Source organism: Amblyomma americanum, chromosome 6 (genome assembly GCF_052857255.1).
Source record: "Amblyomma americanum isolate KBUSLIRL-KWMA chromosome 6, ASM5285725v1, whole genome shotgun sequence".
Taxonomy (NCBI): Eukaryota; Metazoa; Arthropoda; class Arachnida; order Ixodida; family Ixodidae; genus Amblyomma; species Amblyomma americanum.
Genome location: NC_135502.1, coordinates 42,645,471 through 42,671,232, shown reverse-complemented (window position 1 = coordinate 42,671,232; position 25,762 = coordinate 42,645,471). Strand labels below are relative to the sequence as shown.

The following is a 25,762-nucleotide window of genomic DNA, read 5'->3' as shown; positions in this document are numbered from 1 at the left end:
CACGAATGCACTCTCCTCTTGTGCAAGAGAGCTGGCACGTAAACTCCATTCCATACACAGCAAGCAACATTGCGGAAGTCGTGCGTCCAAGAAACCATATTACTCCACCACTATCATTCGTTCTTCTCAAAACTACGGTGAGCATTTGGACGAAAACAAAGAGCGGCATAAACCGAAGAGGCAGCACTGAATGTCACAGTCGAAACTATGAGGCGCTCAGGGTTTGGGCCCTCTGGCTGCAATTTTCTTCAGTGAGTGTGAACTACTTTTTCAGCGTGGATTGAGTAAGAGTGACTCGCCCTACCAACCGTGTATCATGTCGCCACATGTAATTCTTGCTTCTCGAAGTCTCTGTGAGTCACAGAATGAACTTGTGCTAAGAGGTAAAACGAAGCCTATAAGGTGCCTGTCACGACTACACTTTTAAGTTTGCGGCAACAAAATATGCTTGTGTTCCCTTTCGTTGTATGGCCAACTAGGTACTTACTGGGCGCGGACTTAGCCTGCGCGAACAGGTTCACTAGCTTTCGCAGCGTTGTCTGCTATGTATGAAAGGTAGTATAGCTCGCTGTTGTGTTACCCAAAGCTCTTCATTAGGGCACACCAAGAGCTAAATGAGAAGTGCTCTACTTCTAATATGCTGGACAGAGCAAAGGAAAGTGCACAGTAGATTCCCTTCTAAAGTCTTTCACTGCCCATTAAAAGAAGAAAAAAAAACAAACAAACAAAAGAACCATGTTCCTCACTGGACATACCAGGCAAAAACACCAGTATCCAAGTTTCAATAAGTCTACCTCGTCTACCAGCAGCTTAGCTTCAAGTATTCTCATCTTTTGACATTGTAACTTTAAATTACGCATGATCAATGCATTTCAGCAACAACAGGCAGCTCCGAAGAAACTAACTACAGCAAAATCTCTTTTTTAGACATTACCAAAGCCAAATATTACAGCCATTTTAATTGCAAAAAATTTCAGTCTGCAGCCGCCTTATTGGAATCGTGATGAATTGCAAGAATAGCTTGAGGGAAGAGAAAGCTTTTAGCCTATACAAGTCTGCCTGCCTTGTCTTTCTGCTCAAAACAATATACCAAAATAAACATCCCATAATGATTAAAAACCGCAACTAATACAGAACAGAGGCAGGTGACAGCACAGGGCAATACCGCCTTGTGTTGCTGCCTGCCTCCGTCCTGTGCTTGTTGTGGTTTTTAGTCGTTATGTCTCACCAACTGGCCTGCAACCTTACTCTCCTTAAGTTGAACTTCCCATACCCTCAACATGCAAAAAATAAATAAATAAGAGTATGCTTATCACTGCCACACATTGCACTAATGGTGAGAAAATTGCAGCCACAAATTTAAGTACCAGAGCCTCAACACTACCAACAGCCCTTGTGCTAACATTTCTAGAGGCATTCTGAATAAGAGAGAATTTCCAGCTATATCCTCCCAGAACAGTTTCAAGAGGGGACAAAATACAAATAGTTTGTTTTCCAGCATTCCCGAGAAATATAAATAGTACAGACAGAAATGCCAAGAAAAGCCCACCTTTGATGCTCTTTTGGCCGCTCTTTTCTTCACGGGCTGTGGTTCAGGTTTCTTCAGAAAAAAAAAAGACAATAAAATAAGGCACTGCACTAATACAGTTCATCTAAACATCACATTGTATCAGTCTAACTAAAAGATTTAAAACAAACAAAGGTACAAATACGTTGCAATCATTATTTCGGAAAAGAAGAGAGCACATCATTTCTTAAAAGTGACCTTTTCTTGACACTTTAAAGAACATCTCAAGCACAGTATTCATTTTTTCATGCTCCTAACACCAGTGTAGTGTTGGACAGAAAACTAGCAGCACATGCTAAGGCAACCAGCTGAACAACAGAACCCCCCCCCCCAGGGTATTGCATGCAAATCCGGGATTTTCCAACTAGTTCCGGCACATAACATGCATTTCCCAATGAAAGAAAAGCTGCATGCAACTTACCAAAACCAACCTGCACATGCTGCACACACTTGTGCGAACTTTATTACACCTCCTGCTTCTGTCATTAAAGTCCTAATGAGTAGCAAAATGCTCGAGCAGACCATTGAAAAACAAGCAGACATTGCAAAAGCCAAGCCAGAACATGGAGTAATAAAATGACCACATCTAACAGCATAACGCAAACTCCCAAAGGCTCCCGTGAGTTTGTGATACGGAGGAAAAGCCTACTAGTGGAAGAAGACAGCCTTGCAAGCTCGGGAGAGGAAGAGCAGGCACTGCCAATCAGCAGCAGACCTGTGGGCATGCAGAACAGGCCTCACATTTTTTGATGGCTTTTCATCAATGACCAACTCAGAGTCCTCCTGCTCTTCTGGCTCCTCCCCACTTTCAGAGGGCGGCTTCTCCTTGGCATCCCTTTTTGCCGCAGCCTTGCCACCAGACCCCTGATGACAACAGCAAGAGCTCAAATACACAACTCGCACCGAAAGCCAGTGCACCATCTTGTGAGCACCCGTTCTTACCGCTTCCAGGCGAGGTCAAGTCGGTTTTACCCGCAATGACACTGGTCATACTATGACAGCACCTACATCAACCCTGCGTGTCTCGACTTCATGACAACATCTCACAGAGTGAAAATGCCAAACACACCTACAAGCACAAAGCTGGAAAACGACTACTACTACTACTACGCAGTAATCTTGTTGCCACCATGGCCAGGAAATAACTGCGCCACCACCTAGCAATAGCACAAACTGCATTTTCAAACTGTTCCAATTATAAAAAGTTTTATAATCCCGAATAAGTCAACTAATGAGCCTAGTAACTACAAGTACACATGACTTAGATGGTGCCAAGTAACGCTAGGTACAAGGTACTTTTTTTTTCCCATGCACAAACAGCAGCAATGATGAGTAATTTATGTCATCACATGCATGTGGCCAACTAACTGGCTCAATAGTACATACTGCAAACCCGACTCAACACTGCCTCAGCACAGCCTACAGAGAGGTCTAGAAAATTGTTTGGGAAATGCTCTTAGATGCCGATGCTTACCCCAGACCCAGGCTTGACTGTAGGGTTGTGCTCAATTTCCCAGAGGCCGTCATTGAAGAACTTTCTTTTTTGTGGCTGGCCATACTTATCCTTGAACTCCTTGTATGGAAACAGGTCCTTTGGGCCCAGAGTTGCACTAGGAAATCGCAAAATATCAAATAAAACACCACACACATACATCACGGTTAACAGATGCATGGAAGGTAGCCACGGCTGTACAGTCACTACAGTGCATGTAATAGCACCCACCTTTCCAACACCTAGACCTGCTGATATATAACGCTCATTCTAACCTGCCCCTCTGGCCAGCATGACCCAGGCAGCGTACAGTTGTACATGTATCAGCCAACATAAGCTGTACTGGCAAGCAACAGACTGATCCCACCTCGAGTCTCAGCAGGTCATTGCTGCCACAAAAAATGTTGGTAATCTGGCACTTCATCATCATCAGCCACACTATGCCCACTGCAAGACAAAGACCCCCCCACTGACCTCCATGAACCCTGTCCCTTGCCATCTGCAGCCACCCATAGGTCCGTTCGATTTGTCTGCACTACAAGAAATGGTTACTGCAGTGCTGCACATCGCAATTCGTTTTAGTGGTGCAATATGGCACCTCTGCATGATGCCATTTGTTTAAGAAAAGTGCAGACGTCGAGCAGGTCTAGTTCAGAACTGTGCACCTCCACAGTGGTCAATGCCGAAATCATGTAGACCACGCAGCTGCAACCACTATGGAAGCAGACAATGGTTTGAACAACGATGGCTTGCGCGTTACGATAGACGCGGCGAAGAGACTGAAGTTGTTCTACTTGTCGATGAGAACGGCGCCCCACTCAGGCCCTGTTAATAAGCCTGCAAGTACTTGCGCTGATTTCTGTGTGGTGTGTGTGCAGTGAACTGTGCATGTGTCTATAGGTCACTCAGTCTGCCTGGACTGCAAGAAATTTGCCTGCGCAAACCACTGGTCTATTTCTGCTCAAGTACAGACCACAGGGTAGCTTATGACAGTCTGCATTTTTTGATAATTTAACATAGGAATTTTCCTGGACTACCCGGAATTGTTGAAAAACTGGAGTCGTTTGCACGCACAATTTTCATTAAGGCGAGCAGGACAGCCGACTTGAGAGGCTGCGCCATCTGGTGAAATGCGAGGCAAGTGATATCCTTGCTCGGAACTGGGGTAGGTCTCGCAGTACCCCAGATGGCGCAGCCAGTCAAATCTGCTGCTCAGCTCGCCTAGACGAAGTCTTCGCGCAGATGACTGCAATTTTTTGCCAATCCTGGACAATTCAGGCAAGTTCTGATGTTTAAATTATTTATTGCGAAACGCAGACTATCATAAGCTACACCGTGGTCTGTGCTTGAGCAGAAATAGAACAGTGGTTTGCACAGGAGAGTATACAATCCAGACAGATAAATACGGAACACTCTGTATACTTCTGAGCTTGTGTGCCCGTGCACTACAAACTATTCTTTGTGGATAGACTCGTGTGAGCATAATGCGAAAATGCCTGCCCGCCGGCTGTCTTGATCCGTTCCAGGATGAGACAATCGCGCCAGGCGCGGCACTATTTACTGCGCAGTGTTTTATGTCACCAATTCATCCCGTCTTTTCTTACTGTACTTTCCTCATGTTTTCCCTCACTACCCCTTTCATTCCGCCAGCCGCAGCTCAGGTGCTTCCAGTTATGATAGCAGATGCCGCGGCCACCAATAACCTCTGCCTTCCTTTTGTATTTTTATTTTAGAAAATAAATCACTACTGCTACTAATAGTAATAATAATAATTAGGGCTCCACCCGAGAAGGCAGCGACGAAGGGAGGGGGATGGTGGTCTCACCAGCACCTTGCATCATCTCGACAGAACCGTCACTGGCCTTAGATCAATAAATTTATATGAATAATCAATATCAGGTATATTAATTAAAAAGGAAATGCCTGCAGCATAATGCACGTTGTTGTAAAGAATGCGTAACATGTCTCTTGCCTTGTGCACACCTCAGTCGTGTTCAGTAAAAGAACACACGTGTTTCATGCCATGCTACCTCGAGGTGCACATGCACCGCGGCTGCTTCATGGCAACACTTCGCTGCTATGAGCAGTCTAAAAATTTTTCAAGCGGTTCAGGATGTTGGCGGCCATTGAGGTGGGTGGCACACAGTTGGCTGCAATTTGCTGGCAATGCCAAGGCTAGCAAACGACCAGGCCTGCACTCGACCATTTGTTTTGGACGCAGCCAGTGCCAACTGCACTTGAACCGATGGAACTGGCATTGCACACTTTAGAGAACTGGTGCAGCGAGTGCAGGCGGATCAATCAAATGTTATACCTACAATCTTTCTAAACTCATCCACCCATCTGACTTCCATCCTCTGATATGCATGCCTTCCCACGGAACCCACTCCATTACCTAAGGGATCATCTGTTGTCCACTGCCCACACTGCATACCCTGCTCATGCCCATTTCCACTTCTTAATCACATTCACTAAATCTTCATTCATTGCTCAATTTTTCTGTCTAGGCTGGCTGTGGCTCGGCTCAACAACCCCCTCAACAAGCCTAAAAGAATAAGTATCATGGCCACTGCATAAACAGAGGACATGCACGATGAAATCAGTTTACTGTGAGAGGCTATCGCATCCCAGCCATGATCCTTATCAATGGCTCAGTCGGCTGCCTCTACGTTTCTTTAAGGCACAATAGAAAACCTCCTTCAAATTCAGCTCGTTAAAGCAGGCTGTTCATTGTGCCTCTGTGGTTGCAACTGTGTCAAGCATACATTACAATTGTTCAGCCAAGGCAAAATAATTTCTATAACATCAATGCCAGTTGTGTAGTGTGACATGGGCCAATTCAATGGCATTAGCCCCACTGAGCTCCCCAATTTGCAACTCAGTTGCTTTAACCATTGCACTCTATAAACAATGCACTGATCTGATCAAATGCTTTGGGGAGACTAATAATGCTACCCCACTGGCTTCACTGTGCTTATTTCGGCTGCTGTCAAATATAATTTCAAAAATACAATCGGGCACGTGGCCGCTTACGTGCCAAAGCAACATTGGAGACAACGAGGCATGTTGCAGTGGACTTTAATCTGGTTTTAATGCTGCCAACTTTGTTGGCAGACGTTCATAAAACCATGCAAAAATTTTATTGTGCACTGTAAAATATTAGTAATATTACATTTTAGTCATCCCTGTGATACTCAAAAAAACTTTTTTTTCTCCCCATAACACACGAAATTTTTCTGAGGAGTGTGCGATATTCACTATCACTGCAGCATGCTATGCAATTATATATGGCTACGTGACATGGGCTTCAAAATTAGTGGCCTCACAAAACAGAGTACAACGTACACTTATTGCAGATAGCCTTGCCCATGTCATGCAGCTATTGGAGCATCTAGGATTTGCTATACAAGAGTGCAATATCTTTCACAAGGCCCTGCAAACATGCCTACACAAAAGCATAGCAAGCAATTTTTGAAAGCAGACAAAAAACAGGGAGAAGGCCAGTGCTGCAAGCATGAAGAATGTGAAGCAGCAACAGCAAAATTGAAGATTCGACCAAATAACTTAATTAAGACAGAAGAGAGACCAAACTTCGGCAATACAAAAGCAACCTACACCACTGTTAACATGTGCTCATTTAACAATTTTCCATAAACTTCATCAACACAGGGCGGTGTTGTCGCCTGCGCCAACACAGGGCGGTGTTGTCGCCTGCCTCAGTCCCGTCCTGCTTTGCGGTTTTGCTCCTCACGATGTTCTACCAACTGGCCTATAACCAAGTCCTTCTAAGTTAAAATTCATCACCACCCATCACTTTGAGGCGATCCTTTCAGTCACCCCAAGTCATCCGTCCATGATGTCATCAACCTTTCAAAGTGAAATGTATAATAAGCTACGCATCTCTTTATATTAGCTCATTCATTTCCTGCACTATCACCGAATGGAATAGTTTACAGCCAGACATCGCCACAGAAATGGACATCAAAAATTTTTAACATATTGTTTGCTGTGATGGACATGTGCAATGAAGTCTGCTCGTGTTTTTGTCGTATTTTGTGCAACTAGTCTGTGCTAGACCTTTTCTTAATTTTTATTTACTCTTTATTAAAGCGTTATTAGTCAGAAGTACCACCCTGCCCCCATATTAAATACCCTCCCTGCGAGGTCCCTTAGGGGTAACATGAATAAATAAATATAAATTATTGCTCACCAGAAAATGCGTAATTATACGCAGGTACTGCCTAACAAACAATTCTACTAGGTCACGCATAAGAGAAGACTTCATAATACCCAAGTCAAGATGTTGCATTTCTATGACCATAGATGACTTTCTGTGGTGTCACAGGTGTCATGATGGTGAACCAAGCATAGTTTCCACGGCGCAGGCCGGAGCAAGTAGCGACAGGTATATCCCAGCAATGCGCAGGTTACACAGTGCTCCTGATTCACCATCATGGCAGCTGCTGTAATATCAGTGCAAGCTGCCTATAGCTTGGACAGGTTCTCTTTGTGATTGCAACACACAACCAAGAAACCACAAATAAAATAAGTCCCACCCCAAACTTACGTTTCGTATGTGCCATAAAAGAGCACGGAGTACTTCTGGTTCTTGGGCTTTGATTTGTCACCAATACAGTCTTCAACCTAAGCAGAAAAGCAAATTAAAAAGCAGACATTCAGTAAATATTTTTTTGTGAGAAATGGGGCACCCATCTTATGAACGCAGTAAGTGCAAACCAATCGGAGCAACTACCATGCTAACTGCTCTAGGGCAGACGCAACTAAATACGGGGTCATTTTACAATCAGCTGCATGTTTCTGAACAGACTGGCATCAATATAGAACAGCCACTTGGAATGCTCATTTGGAACGAATAAATAGCATGGTAGACCAGATCCTCAAATATGAGGCAGTTCCAGTTAGAACATATCATGTAACCTTTTAAACAACTTCAAGATGTGCCACCTGGCTCTGTTCAGAAGAAGTGTTTGGACAGCAAAATGGAAAACTGTACTTGAAGCATCAAGGTTAAATCTTCAGCACTCCTGGTGTCGAAAACAAGCAATCCACGGTTGAAAGCATTTAACTGATAACGTTGCTGTCTCTATTAATGATGCTTTGCAGCTGGCTGCAGGGATCAAAGAACATTTTGTACTCCGTACGCAGAAAATTAGGTGAGTTGTCAAGTCAATGCAAGCAGGTGAAACAGCAAACCCCTACATAAAGGTACCCCTACATAAATGGCGCGTTATTTACAAGGTAACGCTCTGATGCAACCACGCTATGACCGGTACTTCCAGACACCATGCTTTGTGTGCAGCAGACGAGTATAACGTCAATGATTCGGACTGCACCGCATTATGGAATTCTGAAACCGGTTGCCTCTAGCCAGGCATTTCAAAACGGGCATGCAAAATTAAAAGCTACACAATAGAACATGGCACCTCGGCGGTCTCTCTTCAGGAATAAGCGCCGCTCTTAAAACCAGAATAGTTCCACACTCACGCTGTCATCTCTGATGCCAAGCACTACGCTAATCAAAGTAGGCAGACAGCCCCTTCTGGCGTGCTATATCGTTTACGCCAACAGGCACTACCAGAACCGCTTGTAGTATAGCGTGCCGCGCAACCACAGGCCGATCGTAACAACGCCGTGAAGTCCGTTTCACGCAGCATTCGCCAAGCGTTCGCCCAGGTAGCGTTCAGTACAATTTGACGTCGGTGATATAGTGCGCCAAAGCAGATGTGCGTGTACTGTGAAGATAAGTCTATGATGCAACGGGGATTTAGTTTCCAGCAAGTCCGAGGAAGAAGCTATGCGAAGACGAACCGGCAGAAACACTACGTATTCAACCATGGAGGCGGCAAGTTAGTACCGCTCAGAAAACCGCGTTGCCTAGTGCGCATTACTGAAGCACAGATGCGCCAAGTCCGCTATTCAAAACAAAGAAACTGCAAACCATGCTGAATAAACTCACCCTTGCAGGCCACGGAGGATAACCGCGCACCTTGGCAAACACGCGATCTCCGACGCTAAACGACTGTTTTACAGACATTTTGACGAGAGTCTCACCGCTGTGACAAGTGCTTCGGCACAAAATGTCACAAAGAACGCAAAACGCTGCTAAAGACTGGTGCTGCACAAGCGCATTAGTTGAGAACACAGGCAGCAGCACCACTACGAGCGACAACGCACGCAACTCCTCAGCGGCGACAACCGCTTTAGGCCTAACCAGCCCGCTAAAACGGCGGTACGCAACTGACAACTGCGTGACTGTGGCAAGGGCGAGGGGAGACGCGGTCCAGGCAACTTCCAGACTTTGGCACCACCTCCAATTTAAATGTTCACCCGGTAATAATTAATCGCACTTCAGCTTTTTTTTTTTACGATTAAGCGCGAAATGCAAAATTATTCTATACGCCGCGTGCACGCCACTATGCAATGAAATTTTAAATCTGCAGACTATTTCCCGCTTCACTACGCAAGCTCTTGTGCGCGTAAAACAACTCGCCCAACAACTTGCTTTGTTCTTTTGATAACTTAACACACCCATTACACCATGCTATACTCTTTCCACGCAGCACTCGCTATATTAGAACACAGCATGCAAGCCTTAACTTCCCTGTAGCAAATACTGATAGGTTATTAAATATGGTGCAGTACTTACCTTGGTACTGCGCCGTGGCGAGTGCATACTGTTCGCAGTTTCTCGCCACTTGTTGCTCTGGGAGCATGGGCTTCAGTGAAACCAAACACAATAGACATGATGAAATGTTATATTTATAGCTTCTTTCAAATTGAAAGTGACAATATAAATACTTTGTACACATGCGTATTAAACAGTCACTTTCTGTGGCTCATTTATTTCCACACTGCAGAGAACATTTCATTTGTCTTCAGGATCCAATGAGTAATTTACAAACAGCCAACAGCAACCTAGCACTGCTGGTGTGATGAACTTCGCAAGCCAGCCTGCAAGGGAAAGCTGAACAGGCAAAAAGAAACGGTTGCCCTCCGTTCTGCCTGCAGGGTGGTTTGCTGGGCGCACAAACATGATACACAGCTTCTCCAGGATGGGCATTTTACAGCCCCTGTACAAGCACACCCCAAGGCAACTCCCCAACCACACCCACTGTACACTTTCTGCACTGGACGCCCTTCACGAGCGGACAGAGGGCGAAGTCCGGAAGCGTCGGAATGGGCGGTATGGTGGCCGTGAGCAGTCTTGCACCTGGATGCAGTTTGTTGAGCATTCGTAGCCCAGACCCAGGAGCCAGTCCTCGCACAAGCTGTTCTGCTCACTGTCCACATTCTTGTCCAGCCAGCCTTGGTGCCACTTGCTGAAGCTGCGATGCATCCGTTGAGACACCTTTCGATGGGACTAGAGAAAGGAGGAAAGGAAAGTAGTCCTCTGTCATTGTTGCAAGCACAAACTGCAGCCGTCACTTTTCATTATCTGAGCTTGAAAGGGAATGAAAAATTGCTCGAATAAAGAAGTCTGAATAAAGAGAACACTTTTTGACACCTTTTATGCTGACAAGACCAAACAGTCAATTTGAACAAACTGGAAGCTCAAATTTGACAAGTCCACCATATTAAGCGGCAAAATTAAAGAAATTCATACTGTACATACGACCGAGAAATTTCATTAGTATTCACAGTCCAAACATGTTAACATGCATGTTTCGGGTCTGAGGCAACTAATTCAATCATGTACTGCTTAGCACATTAAATGGTCGAGAATTTGCACCCTGAACAAATAAAAAAAAACATACTATCAGTATATACATATACTGTAGGTCCAAACAACATGGATCTCTTCAGGCAGAAGTTCAGAGACTGCATGTCACAATAAATGATTTGGTCACCAACCATTCAAAGTATATAAAAAAACTGAACCCCCATAAGCCCGAAATGTGGGTGCTATGGCATGCCTTCAAACTAAATTCCTCACCTGTTGTGCCCGGCGCAATGCTCGCCGATTGTAGATGTAGCTTGAGCTGTTGACAACAAACACCATCTTGTAGGAATTGAGGTTAAACTTGCACTGAGTGTCCTCCACCATGTCCGTTTTGCCTGAACCAGCTGACGTGGATGACGACCCCAACACACCACTGCCTACAGCCGCCGCAAAGGGCACCTCATCGTTGGTGCTCTCGTCGTTGGTGCAGGGACTCTTATTGCAGGTGCCATTGTTGCCATTGCCATTAGTGCTAGCAGATGCCAGTTTCTTGGCTTCACACTCCTGCTTCTTCACTTGTTGCCGACGTGCTCGCACATTGCTAGAAAAGGAAATGGGAAAACGAACAAGCTCAACACTCTATCTGAGCACAACCAACCTAACCTCTCAATGAACTCACTTCGTACCAATAAAAACAAGGTCAAAATACAGTACACTAAGGCAACAGCATCTACACTTAGAATGAACATAATTAGGCATGGAACAGGTATATAGCAAGCCCGCACCAGCCAAATAGTATATTTAAATCAAACGCAGTATGAATACTGTACCTTTTCTACCGAATCAAATGAGAATTGTGTATATAAAAGCCAAATTGAATACGAACTAAACAGTGAAAGAACCAAATCAAATACAAGTCAAATAATAGAACATTCACTACTTATGGTGTGCGAATGAAACAAGACTCAACAGTGATCACCCCAAGGGGGGACACAACATAGAGCCAGTGTATTAACCCTAAGGCAGTCCTGTCATATGCATATGAAAATTATTAATCTTTGCTAATAATGTGACGGTGAGTCAACCAGCACCACATCTCAGCAGGTGAGAGAGAGGCATGAGCTACATGCTAAACATCCAAGATGGGACATTGTGGCAGGGTCTGCTAAACGTGGCTAAGCCCTGTCACATCGCAAAACCTTGAGGCCATGTATGAACACTATAAACACTGCCATACGAATTGGCTGCATTTCCGTGCTGAGCCCTCTTCACTGCACAGAGTAATCATGGCAGCAGGCTTTGTGGCATCCGAGTGGACCCTGTTTTCAAGACAGTTGCAGAGGAAAACAGGCATTTCTTTGCGTCCAACATTTGAAAACCTCAGAACATATTCAATATTGTAGAACCTAGATTATGACTTTCAGGGGACTATGCGAAATCGTCATATAATGTGGGTATCATATAATCGAAAGTCTCACAGAAATGACGCATTTGCATAATAAAGGCATCCGCTACTCTGGCTTTCAAAAATTTAGGTAGTTTCCTCGCGTGTCATAAAAGCAATCATTTTCGCTCTGCGATAATTAGTTCTGAGAGTGCATGCAGCCAGGCTTTTCGGCATCGAAGAGGTGGCTTTAGACGAGGTACGCGAGTGCTCCCGTCCCTGCGTTGTAAATAGACGTCACATACGCCTTGAAAACGACATGGATGATGCGCAAGATATATGGCTGCTCCGACCCCTCGAAGACGTTTTGCGGTGCGCAGTACGACCATGCCAGCGACATGCCTTCCTGTTCATGAACAACTTCCTCTTCTGCGGCAGCAAGCAGCAGAGTTTACTATACATGATTTTAGTTACAATACCTGGGAGCCGCCATGCTTGTTTTACCCGAGCGCCGCCTACAGCGGACGCCACATCATGGCCTGATATCTGCAGCCCATGGGCTGCAGACGAAACAGCGTGTGGTTTCTAGCAGCGTCATCCGCCCGTTTTATTCTTGCCAAGCCTAAAAATAGTGCGTGGGGGTTCACCTCGTGTTAATCCTCGTGTGTGCTGTGCCATTAGCGCCTGCAACAACCAGCGGGAGCAAGCGACCATGCTTCGACGGAACGATCAGCATCGGTGAGTGCCACGCTCGCAGCTCATGCGTGTAGTTTTTGTTGCCGGTTGCCTGTACGGCAAACATTGCACAGTGTTGCATGTTGGAAAAACGAAACCGAAATGTGCTGAAACTCAAGATCGCATAGATCAATCGAATATCTCGTTTTTCGTGGAGCACAGTTTCTTAACGCTTGCGTTGCCTGCTTGGACATGGCGAGTGAGACAATTTAGATGCAGAGCTTACGACAGAGTACTCTGTTCACAAACTGAACATTTGGGAGACAACAGCGAGCTCTGTGATCGAAACGAATCCACATCTGATCATTGCAGTGTTTGCGGCGATACGCGCGATAAAATTGAAATTCGCTCCCTCCTGCTGCTCGCATAAGGCTGTTCATACGAGTGTTACAAGCCAGTTCACTGAAAACAACACGCATCCTTGCCTACTCTGCTCCCGCCAGTACTCAATGGTCCACAAATACCAGAAATGTGTAATTACACGGACTGAAAGGTTGGTACACTAATGGATCGCTATTACCGCTTATTAACAGGTCAAATAGCCACACCTGTGTTGAGAATTCCAATCTCGGTAGGGTAGAGGCACTGCTCAAGTCCTTGCGTTTGTCTTATCTCCGGCACGGTCATGCATAGTGGATTTTCTTACAGTGCATTCGACGCGATTTTCCGCGCATGCCGTTTGTTCTTCTTACATTGGCGTGGCTGCATTTTTGAACGCTCACTTTGCAGTTGGGTAAAAGTTCGTGTCGCCGCTATCATTCATGCTTTGTGCAAACGAAATTAGTATTTTTGTATTAACAGCATGTTTTTTTTTTTTTTCCAGGTGGTGATGCCCACACGCTCCCGATATTCGTGAACACGTCTGGTGGCGAAACGAAATTGTGGCCACATTTGCGAAGTCCTTACATCGTGTACTGCTGAATTAAAATAGCTTTGCCAAGACCACCCAAAAGCTAGATATCTTAAAATTATGTACACAGGGTATAGTTTGGCAAACCAGGTGCTGTGCTTCGTTCAGCGCCCCGGTAGTATTAAGCACGGGCAATGGGTTTGCTTCTGTCAGCATTTCATTTACAAAATGCGCTGATGCGTAAGCTTGTTGTTGTCACAAGTATTTTCTTGTTGTTGGCACAAGTATTGTGTGTGAGTGACACGTCAGTGAATTTGTATGCGGCGGAGTACAATTTTCTGTGCAAAAACTGATAATGCAGGGTGATAGGTTATGGCTGTGATAGGCACATGGAGTGAAAAAAAAGTGGGCGTATCCTGAGACTATTTATCTGTGTGGTTTTCTTGAGTAATAAACAGTCGGAAGTTGGCGCCTGTCCGTTGTCTCCTTGTCTTTCCTTTGTGTGTGTGGTTTTACTTGCGCCAAGGTGGATTCTTTCCAAGTTTCAAAAATGCTTAACCAACTTCACCAGCAACATGCCTTACAAGTATTTTCTGTTCGCCAACTACGTCCACTACCAATGCAACTTGGGGCCGGCGGGAAAGCGGTGAAGAAACGGACATTGCAGACACGCTGAGACCTTCCCATAACATGGTGCGCGTACATACTTGCCCCTTTTTTTTACTTCCGTCGACTATTGCGGCAACCGGCAATAAAACATTGATGTCTAGAGGATGTTGGCTTTCCATACAACATTGCAGCTTTTGTTGTACAGACGCAAACATGCGCTTGACCGGTGGCTAACCAGCCGAACGTTGCTCCGCACGTCGGATTATCAGTCCAGGGGAGGATGGCAACACTGCGGTGTCGCGCAGTGCACGTGTTTGAGAGTATTTCTCCCTCTCCTGCCCGCTCCTTGTAAAATGGTGCATAGGGTGGGGGAGACATGATGTTCACCTGTGACATGAATGCGCCGGCAGTGTGCTTTCTGCAGCGATGTGCGGCCCCAAGGGTGAAAGCGCGCCGCTCACTCCCCGACTTGCTTGGTGTCACTAGGCCTAACGTGCTCCGCACTGAAGCTGTGGCGGAAAGCGCTTTCGAACTAGCCGCCAATGATAGAAATGCCTAATCTTATTACCGCCTCTGCAATAACTTCCTGCTGGTATGAACGTACAGCAATTTCCCTTACTCCTTCACCGGCAAAGCACGCCGAGAAACGGGCCAGGCGAGCCGACTCGCACCAATGGCCGTGGGTCGTACGCAGTCAGCAGAACTGTCATTACAAGTTGTCGTGCTCTCGTTCATATCACTGCACGCACATCACCGTCTTGATTCCAATCTGGAACCAACTTGGTTGATGTCATGTCTGCCAATAAAGTGCTCCGCCAGCATCCCTTGTTCCGGGTGATTCCTGCCGGCCGTCGTATGAAGCAGGGCGTGCATATTTTTCTGTTGTATTATTGAGGCTTTTAATGCATTATCCCTATGAGAGATTTACCAGGCCCACGCCAATTCGTCGTAAAATGCAGGTCGTCACATGGACGGGGTACGCATAATCGGGGCTCCATTGTAGTTTCGAACATTTCTGAATTTGCACTACATTGAACCCTCCGTAATTTGAACTCACTCAATTGGAAATTTTGGTTAATTACAAGTGCAGCACAAGCCTCATCACTTTTGTATGCAGTCCCATAGAAAAGAATTGCTTGATAATTCTAACTTTAAAAACCTATATTACCGTTTAAGTTATGTTTCAATTGAGAACGTCGAGATGACCGTCATTTTTTGATAAGATGCTAAATTTATCAAGTACCACAACAGCTCCATGCTCCATATCAGTAGTCATCACCATCACAGCTGTCCACAGGGACAAAGTTCTTCAAATGGAGAAATTAGTCTCCTGGCCATCATCATCATCATAAGTGTTGGTTGGCAGCATTCTTGCATTAGTGAGATTGTGCGTGACCATTCTTAAAAGCATGCATCATTGCACATTTCTTGAAGCTTCTTTGCTGCAAAGTGTCAGCAGTGCAGCAGCTTAGTTAATTGTTCTGCGGTCGGTTCCATGCTTCACACTTTGACTGTAGCTGCAACGCTGATAATCACGGCAACTTGTGGCACTTATCGCACGTTCGACCTGGCGAAGAAAGCGAAGGTTTTGAGAGAAGTACAGAAGGAAGGCATCGCCAAGTAAGAGGCAGTACAGGATTAGGCTGAACACTCTTTCCTACTTCACTAGAAACAAGTGCTCAACACTGGATGTTTTTGAACGTGACCGGTTCAAGTCATCCCGGAAGCAAATGTGCACCGGCGCCTGCCCGAAGCAACAAACTGCCATTGACTGATTGCTGGCAGCAATGTTGGGGATTGATAAGTATGTTTTTTTCTGATGGGTGGCTGACGTGCTTTCTGGTTTTTAAGACAGATTGTGTGTGCGTGTGTGAATGTGCGCGCACGTGTGGAGAAAGCATTAGTCGACCAGGAAACATGCACAACATGGGAAAAGAAAAAAGCTTCATGAGCACTTATTGGATACCAACCGGAAAATATCTTCAACGCAGATGAGACTGCTCTTTTATCAGCTCCTACCAGAGAAGACCCCGACCTCTAAAGGCGAGAAACAGAGCAAGGAAAAAGTATCTGTGCTGATTACTGCGAACATGACTGGCATGGAACGATGCCGTCTGCTTGCAATTAGAAAAGTTATCAAGACAAGGTGTTTTAAAGGCATGAAGCCTCTTCCCGTGGACATGCATGCCACAGAAAGCTTGGATGGTGTCCACCATTTTCAGGGTTTGGACAACAAAGCTGGATCGCAAGCTTGCGTCATCAGACAGCAAGTTGTTCTACCTTGTGGACCAGTACAGTGCTCACATCAATGTTCTGGACTTAAGCTCTACCCACCTAGCATTTTTGCATTTATTCACATTACAAGTCCTCTTTTAAATTATTTTCATGACAGACATTCACACATGACTTGGGTTTCTCGACAAAACGTTGCTGCCTGAACGACATGATTTCCCACTTACGGGAGCCTAAAGAGGGGAGCCTGGTCTTGTTTGAAAACAAAGTTTTATTAATGTAATCATAATTATGAAACCTTCAGGGAACATGTATTTTTGCGTGCTGATTCTAAATATGTCATTTAATTTCGTGTAAAGAAATTTCTTGAGCACTCAAGTAATTTTCATGCAAGTATTTTGTGAAGAGCTTTAAGAAAATTTGCTGAGGGAAACTCGCTGAAATGTATGCCATCAGGCTCTCTTAAAACCAAGGAATGCAATAAAGGTAAAATTATCACCCTGGCTATCACAGAACTTGAATTATAGATATTGAAGCTGCCATTTCAGGATCAGGAATACACACTTTTGCTTCACATTTCTGAAGAACAGCTCCAAAACTCTCTAACTTAAGTTCTATGATAGGCAGGAGGACAATTTTACCCTTATTGTATTCCTTGGTGTCAAGAGAACCCGAAAGCATATATTGCAGCAAGTTTCCAGCAGCAAATTTCTTCAAAGCTCTTCACAAAATACATGCATTAAAATAGCTTAAGTGCTCAAGGAATTGCTTTACATGAAATTAAATGACATATTTAGAATCTGCACACAAAAATACATGTTCCCTGACGATTTTTTTTTCAAGACCAGGCGCTCCACCCTTTTTCGCGTTAGTACCAAATGTTCACACACCTTCCATCATAACACTAAGAACATAAACTCGAAAATGCAGCTGTGCTGCTTAGCTGCAGTCTTAACAACAGTTGCAAACGGCCATAGCTCATAAGTAACAATTCTGCTTTTCGGCCGAAATGGTGCTATGAGTGGTTAACACAATTCAAATGTGGCTGGCCCCAATTCTAAAACACACACACTGTCGCGCTCAGTGTGACTTGCAATGTGACCACAGTGAGCCAAACGAGGTTTCTGCTTTACAAGTAAATCAATGCGCCTTTATACAGAGCACCCAACATGCACAACATTCAGGGCTCTCTGTTAGTTTCAAGGATGGGCCGGTAAATGAATAACGTTTCCAGGACTGGTGGGCTCTCACTGTTTCGTGAACTCAGCAGGGCTCCTACAAGACCCTGTTTGCTGCAGATCATATTGAGTGCAAATAGGAGGCTGATAAGTTTGGTTTCAAACACTAGTGACACTCCTCTTATCTCTCCCCTTTGCGAATGAAAAAGCAGGGGAGGAAGTAAGACTGGCATGTGCACACTTATGCACATTCCTTTAAAACTTGTCATACTCGAGTGATCCCCTGTGCATTGCTCATGACTTTAAATGGCTAACAAACCATGTTCACATGGAGGAGGCATGAAAATACAAAATTCAAAATTCACACACAAAGAAATTGCTCACCGAGGAAGGAAGACTGGTTTCTTTGCCAGCTGGTCTCGCAGTTCATCTGAGATGGAATCTTCACCAGCAACATACTTGTCGACATACTCTGACCACTTCTCTATCTCAACAGGGTCTTCAGACATGTCGCTCTCAGTGTCTATCAGCTCTATTGTGAGCTTGGTCTCCTTCTGGTACTGCGGAACAAAAAAAAAAAAAAAGTGTGGTGAGTAAATATAAGCACAGATGTCTATGTCAAAGGCGCACTATCAGGAAAAAATAAAACATTTCTCAAACAACAGCTGCCAAAGCCGAAGTTTCAGAAGAACTTAACCATGAAACAAAAATGCTTTGGATATGCTGGTGTTGCTGGCCAATACTGACTGGGCAGCAACAGTAGCATTAGGACTGGGTGCATGACAACGGCAGGACAACCGGGGCTGTAGCTCTGAAAAGGACCTCTATGACAATGAATGGTTTAATGTCATTTGAATTGAATGAGATTCAGTGCACTGAACATCATTTCCGTTCTTTCGGTGCTACACAGTAAAAAAAATGATGTCACATGCAGATGACTACAATAGTAGTTGCAAGATAAAATTACGATAAATATAAAGATGTGCATGCATAATGCTAAAATACAGTAAAGCTTGTTAATTTGAGTTTTAAGGGAGCGAAAAAAATGTTCAAGTTATTGAACAACCTCGAAACTACTGACAAGAACCACTTGCATCACGACAAATTTATCTGGTGAAATATTGGACAACGGTTGCCCGCATTTAAGATGAGACCAGTGAGACAATGACTGTTTTTCAAATGTCTATCAACGCATTACTGCTTGCACACTGTTGGCAGAGTCGAAACAGAACTGCTCCAGAATGGTAAGGGCCTCCCCAGCATCCTTCATGGTGAGGCTCAGTAGCACCCTCACAAGCGGCTGTGTCAGTTGTGAGAAGGCTTCACGCACGGCTGCTTGGATCGGATGTGTGTCTGTGCATCACCGTACAAACAGCGAACGGCACATGAAGAGCGTGCAGTTTCGGTGCAACAGAACAATGGAATAACCACGCAGATAGAAGCGAAGGAAATGTGCAGCGGCACTTATCAGTGTCCGAAACGCTGCACAGCTGGGCTCAGCTGGCCGGCTGAAGCACGGCCGATAGCCGCCTTTGACATGGGCTGACACGCAGGTCAGAAAACCAAAGCAAAACCGAAATTATACGGTTCGACAATTCATAAAGATGGGGCTGTCCATTTTTTGCCACGCCTGCCATTGTGCACACGTGAGAAGCGTGCAACTCTGCAGCAAGCAGTTCAGGTTTGAGCAGGGCTATTTTGACGGCTGCTTGCCATGCCAGTCATTCCTAGACGTGGTCTCTCGGCAGGCAGTTCGAATCACCCAGTGAGATACTCGCAGCGTCCAAATTAGCGGTCTGGCACCATAGAATTACGTGGGTGTTGACAAGGACCACGCCAGCAGTCCGAATTTCTGAATTAATGAGCTTTTACTGTAGTATTGTTAAATACCTCAAGGTCTTCCTTATATTTACTCTAAGCAATAACTCAATCCTACAACACTACCTCAAGAATATCCATCCAACGTGAGCCATGCCACACCCCAAGTGAGAATCCAATAAACTGTGGCCTAGTTGGTGCTGGTTCATAGTGGAAAACCCCTCTAGCCTTCGTCTTCTTGCGCTCTCAAGCATATAAATCTGGCAGATGTAAACAAAAAGAGCAGAATAGCATCAAGTTTTTTTTTCTTTGATGGTATACTGATCTTCATTGTGCAGTGCTTTTTTGACAAATGGCGTTGGGTGTAGAGCAAGCATATGGCTCAGAATCTAATGCGAATGAGCTCAATGAACTCTACCACAAATGTCGTTCAAACCTGACGACTAAATAATTCTGAGTAGCAATCACTGGCACTGCATAACTCCATTCCTCGAAAACGACATTAAATCTTCCAGTATAACAGGGACATGAGACAGCGGTGTGCTGGGGGTAAATTTAAATATGAAATTGCTAACAGTGGCCAGATACATAAAACGACTAATGAAGGATCACTAGAAAGGGCTAGCAGGATGACAGCGACTGGGACAAAAAGGAAACAAACTTTGGAGCAGAGAGAGTGCAAAACATTCGCAGTGCTGTAAAAGGGTTGCAACCTCATGGCCAAAGGACTGCTTGCAGCCGTCTTGCGAGAGAACTCAAAGAAGGGCAGAGGAGGAGGCACTAACCAGCACCAGCTTGAAGCAGTTGTCATTGACCAAGGCCTGCTCGGCCTTCTTCTGGTAGCTGGACTCAAGGTGCGCTCGGTGTGCAGCAGTGGCACAAGGTCCTCCCGCAGCTCCGGCCCGCTGCTCTTCCATGAAGAGATCGGTGCAGCGCAGGCACGCTTCGTCGCACACAATGTGCTGCAGCTGCCGCACCGCATTCTGCACCACCTTGTCCAGTGTGAAAACGGTGTAGGCGTGGATGCCAAACATCTCTCGTAGGGTGTCCTCGTACTGAGTGCCATCCACATTGCCATCCAGCAGGTTCTTCACCATGTCCAGAAACACTGGGTAGTAGTCTTCAATTTCCACCTGTGTGCATTTTTTCAAGCACACTTTCAGACAATGCAAAATAAGTTTATTTGGGGAAGACCTCACCTCTTCCCTGATTGTACTGAATACAAATTTGGTAAACTGATGCACTTTTCTGAAGAATACAAATACCCGAATTTTCTTGCTGCTATTCGGGCAGTACTAATGACACATTTAAGCAAATGAAAAAAGTCTGAAGCACAAATTCTTTCCGCACACACAGGGGTCACGGCATGAACTTGCCAACACAGGGACAAAATATGTTTCAATGAACAAAGGTGACTATGCCCACAATGCAAAGATTTTAAGGTGTAAATCAAAGATGACCCAATTTTGCAGCGACATACACATACCTTCCGGTAAGCCAGATGCCAGGCCCCACAGACTGAGGGTATTTTCCCAACGGAGCATCAAGTGTGGAAAGATTAATTGCCTCTCTACTGTAGTGTACGTTTAAACACCTTATTAGGGGATACTGCAAGCACTGTGCCAATAGAGTGCACGTTGGTTGTCATCCACAGACCTGTCTAGAGCGCTGAACTCCGTTTGGTTGTAGTCATCCCCAGACCTGTCTTGAGTGCTGAACTCCGTGCAGTCTGCATTAGGCAGCATGCAAAGCGACATCTAGCGGCAGCCAAAGCCCCGCTGCATTTGGTTTGAGATAGTGTATGTCTGATGCTCAGATGATATTCGAAGACGCACTATCTCAAACCTGCTGCTAGACGTTGCTCTGCGCGCTGCCGAGCGCAGACGGCACAGAGTTCGAGCACTCTTAGACAGGTCTGTGGACGACTGTACACAATGTACAATTAGCATGCTACAACAGTGACAGCAAAGGGGACGAAAATATTCAGACTTCATGGTCTGTGGTATTGTCCCCTTAGTCCAGCAGTGACACAGTTGCAGCATGGTAACTGAACACCATAGCGCAGCAGCTCATTACGAAGTGCACAGAGAAGCAAGAACAGCTGTGCTATGCATTATTGGCAAAGGTGCATTAGGGGGACCCACCAGGATGAAGGCCCTCTTTTTCTGCAATTACCATGGATGCCCCTAAGTGTGTGCATCCAGAGCTGTCTCGACGTTTCATTTGTGCAAGCATAATGACAGCAACAAGGGGGTTACAGTGCCTGTAGCTGTAAGGCTAATACTAAGAGCTACATAACACAAACCAAAAGCACAAACATTCAACCAGTTCACACATTCCCACACAAGGCTGCCTTGGAAAGCACACGAGTTTACCCACGTACCATTAGTTTTTCAGCACTCGTAGTGCACAGGATGCAAATGCATGCAGTCATGACAAAAATCCCCGAAGCCACTGCACTAGTAACAAAAGAAACTTTTTAAGCCCAACGAACTTTTCACAACATGTAAATTACCTGTTCATCTTTGTTAAGCTACACTGCTTTTGTGAAATTATTAAAGAGCCAGTAAGACAGCAATACAAGCAACTCATTACCGCAAAATGTCATCAGTTCAAGACCTCAACGTTCAAGATACAACCTCAACTATTATTCTTAAGAATGGTAACAGCGGACATTATCTTACAGATCTGAAATTGCGCCTCATGCCACAGGGCTGTGCGCAACTGCAATTCTGAGCCTTTTACCACAGCTAATAGTATGGGTGCTAATATGATCAGTTTCGACTAGGCAGCCACAAATGAAGCTAACCTTCTCCCCCATCATCTTTACTATTGGGAACTTGTGAAAGCGCTTGTACCCTTATGCTGCTTGATGCACCCGAATGCACTGCATATCAACATACACGTTACAGCACAGAAATAAGCGGCTTTCCATGCAAAACATTCCAGGGTTCCAAAAACTTCCCAACAAAGAATGAACAAGCATGAAGAGCACTGGGCCGTTCAGGTTAAACCAACCTCACTCCGAGGCTTCAGCCGCAGTGCTACAGCCGTAGCCTCTTTCCGGTCCTTGCGCTCCTTTGCCTCATCAGCTGCCAGGTTCGTCGACTGCCTGTAGATTTTGGTGAGCCGCTCACACAGCAGGTGGTGCAGCCGAAAGAACAGGTACCAATGGTCATTGACAAAGAATAGTGCATACGAGTCGTCCGAGTACAGATTCTGCATGGGTTGTGCACTCAGCTGTGAACTGTCCACACTACCAATGCAATCCTCCGTGCCTGTCCGCAGAGTACCTTTGTCACTGTCCTTGGGAAACGAGTCATCTGGCCGGTGGTTGGGTGTAGAGGGCAGTGGCTGGCTCTCCCCATCTTCAGTTTCCATGTCGTCGTCCTTGTCAACCTCGTCGTCAGAGAGCTCACCCCGTGGTAAACAGAACAAGTCTGGTATGAACTGACGCAGCAGCTGCTTTATTTTCTGCTTGTCCTCTTTGTTGATGCCCGTTTGGCGCTTCACATGGTGGATTATCAGGTTGGCTGCATCTTCCAGGATGGATCGGTCAAGATAGGACAGGCTCATGTGCGGCCCCGTAGGCACCTCGCCTGCGCCTTCTTCCATCTGCTCCCGGCGTTCCTCATAGATGGCCTCAATTTCATTCAGAAGACTTTTGGAGCGTAGAAACTTGATGTCATTCTGCTTGAACGTGAGGCCCTGATGATCTAGTGACTTGAGGTAGTACTTCTCATTCTGCTCTCTCCACACCTGATCAAAGGAAATGAGCAGAACATTATAATGTGCAAGTTAATATTTTAATAGGCCAGAAAAATAATTTTCAATTTAAGTATTTTAACCAGGCTTAAATAACAAATATGGAGCCAGTGACACTACGTATTTACTCGCATAATTTCCGCCCTCGTGTAAATTGTGCACCTGGATTTATTAGAAGGATTCATACAAAAAAAAAACTTTTACTCGCACATTTTATGTGCACAAGGCAGGCTTGGGAACATTGGCATGGCCACGCCGCAATGTGCGGCTGTAAACGTGCGAGTGGCGAGGAAAGGATTCTGAGTTGTTTACCTGGCTCACTCGCGCTGGGAAACAATGTAATGTGCAGTTCGGGCTTGAAGACAAACTAACAAATTTCCTCTTTCTGGCATGAAGGAGGTTAGAATGCAGAAGGTCATATGTTAGCCAAGTACTAAGCAAAGCCTTGCCTGTTAAGGTTTAGTGTAAAATAAAAAACCCATAATGTTAAAAAAAGATGCAAAGTAATGCAGACCCTACATATTTCAAGGCTGGATTAGTTCCAAGACATTTTCTTGACTCCAACAGTTATAAAGAAAATACATTCAATACCTCTTAAAGGCATGCTAATAACTCGTTACAATTCTTAAAAAATTTTATATGACATGCAAAAAAATGTAGAATGCCCATCGCACAAGGTGCAGAAAAATTCAGTTTATGGATGGCCACAGTAAGTCTTGAGACGTGGTCAATCATTACTTCCCTGGAACCAATGATAAATTACTTCTCTTCCCAAGCAATTTTCCTCTGGACAAATGAAATGCTATACAGCCATTTTTTCGTTTCAATGAGTACCGCACAACAGAAACAACTCCTCGGCTTGCCACCGGGGTAAACTAAGGTTCCCCATCTCAATACCAAGAAAACTCAAGCTACTGCTGCAAGAGAGGACAATTTGTAAGCTGAGTGGCCAGACCTTGTTGAAACTCTTCTGTGCCTCACGCCACTCTTCCTCCTTGGCCTTGAGCCTGCGCAGTACTAGAGGCACAGCCACCACAGGGTTGCGCTTGAGTCCTTCAACAATGTCATGCGCCTTGTCTCCATAAATGCGCCTGATGGCCTGTTGCTGCAGCACAGCTGACGAACCACCAAGGTTGTCACCCAACTGGAAGCGTTGCTTTTCCTCCGCACTCATCCGCTGTAGCTTCTTCTGTACCGCCTCGAGGATGCGAATTGTCGACAGGTTGGTCTCAACAACCACGTCCAGCTGTGGAGAATATTCGTAAGGTTTATTAAAATTTTAACATTTTCAACAAGACTTATCCGAAAAGCAATTTTTGAAAACTGCTGGAAAAAAAAAAAATAAACAGCTCAGTTACATTCTTTTATAAGCACTTTTTAAGTAAGCCTGTTCTCATGAGCAACAGTTATTGGTACGGGGCTAAAAATGGAAACCTGAATATGCCAGCTCCTTTGGTACACAAGGAAACTATAATAATGGCTGCCAAATGTCTCAAAAACCGCATTTACCAAACAGAATACAGTTTGAAAGTGCTGTTATTAAGGTGAAATCTTTGGCATGCTACCTCTCTGTGTGCAGGTTAAGCCTGGGCCCACCTGGATCGCATTTTCATCTGCTAGCAGGCAAATGTGAAACTCTCCCGATTTGCTGATGCCCCCATAAAGCCTGGATAAAACCCTTCACGCAGCTGTGCAACCTTTGCTACTGCTACACCAGTGTAGGTAACATGAACATTTCTGCACACATTCAGTACCCACCTCAAAGCGTTCATCTTCGCAACGGTAGATGTACTCTTCATACTGGGTCTTGCGCGAGCTCACAAATGTAGAATCTTCTGACCATGAAGGAAATGAAACCCAGGTATCATTCAAAACCTGCAGATAAGAAGGAGGGATGATGTGAGAATTATACCGCTAAACTAATGCCCGATGGAACAAAAAATAAAATGTTGGTATGCTAGACAAAATCCCACCTCTTTACAAAGCTGCGTCCTGCCACTGCACTTCGGCTGTACAACATTTTTCGGGAGTGCTCGATAACTGGCACCATAACGTTTGCAGGCTGAGTAATCTGAAACCGAAATGAGAGTTAACAATACGCTTAACCTCAACGGTGTTTTTCTTGCTCAGCAAAGAGAAAAACTGGGCACATCATAATACGCCAACTTTGTTATCAATGATTACCGGGTGCATGCGAGGCCGAAGCAATTTGGAGTCAATAGTGCTTGGAAAACATACGGGGGGAATATCAAATACCGAAAATTCTTTTTGCAATTCACTGGCATCACATACAGCAGGAGCCACAACAATATGCAGCTCATAGGGCATGTACGGAATGAAAGAAACCAAGAAAGAAGGCAAACAACAACAAATAAAAAGGTCTTAGACTGGAACTTGTGCTTTTCCCAGATTTGCTTAGTAACCAGAAAACACTTGTGTGGCTTCAAAGGT

At 45.0% G+C, this 25,762-nt stretch overlaps 2 protein-coding genes across 4 annotated transcripts in view; both read right to left on the bottom strand.

Annotated features, from left to right (window-relative positions):
- The window catches only part of LOC144136700 (uncharacterized), a 57,545-nt gene extending 48,214 nt beyond the window's left edge, over window positions 1-9,331 (bottom strand). The window contains exons 1-5 of one of the 2 annotated variants that reach the window (XM_077669236.1): window positions 9,037-9,331; window positions 7,627-7,703; window positions 3,042-3,177; window positions 2,309-2,431; window positions 1,550-1,600 (exon numbers count right to left, since the gene is read on the bottom strand). In XM_077669236.1, the coding sequence (XP_077525362.1) occupies window positions 1,550-1,600; window positions 2,309-2,431; window positions 3,042-3,177; window positions 7,627-7,703; window positions 9,037-9,114 (465 nt within the window). In that variant the 5' untranslated portion in view covers window positions 9,115-9,331. The remainder of the gene's footprint in view (window positions 1-1,549; window positions 1,601-2,308; window positions 2,432-3,041; window positions 3,178-7,626; window positions 7,704-9,036) is intronic. The other variant, XM_077669237.1, reaches the window with a different exon arrangement.
- Window positions 9,332-9,817: 486 nt separating this feature from the next.
- Sin3A (SIN3 transcription regulator family member A) overlaps window positions 9,818-25,762 on the bottom strand; it is a 50,406-nt gene continuing 34,461 nt past the window's right edge. For both annotated transcript variants that reach the window (XM_077669233.1, XM_077669234.1), the window contains exons 13-20: window positions 25,285-25,382; window positions 25,070-25,186; window positions 24,267-24,557; window positions 22,565-23,305; window positions 20,332-20,679; window positions 18,113-18,288; window positions 11,014-11,341; window positions 9,818-10,440 (exon numbers count right to left, since the gene is read on the bottom strand). In XM_077669233.1, the coding sequence (XP_077525359.1) occupies window positions 10,219-10,440; window positions 11,014-11,341; window positions 18,113-18,288; window positions 20,332-20,679; window positions 22,565-23,305; window positions 24,267-24,557; window positions 25,070-25,186; window positions 25,285-25,382 (2,321 nt within the window). In that variant the 3' untranslated portion in view covers window positions 9,818-10,218. The remainder of the gene's footprint in view (window positions 10,441-11,013; window positions 11,342-18,112; window positions 18,289-20,331; window positions 20,680-22,564; window positions 23,306-24,266; window positions 24,558-25,069; window positions 25,187-25,284; window positions 25,383-25,762) is intronic.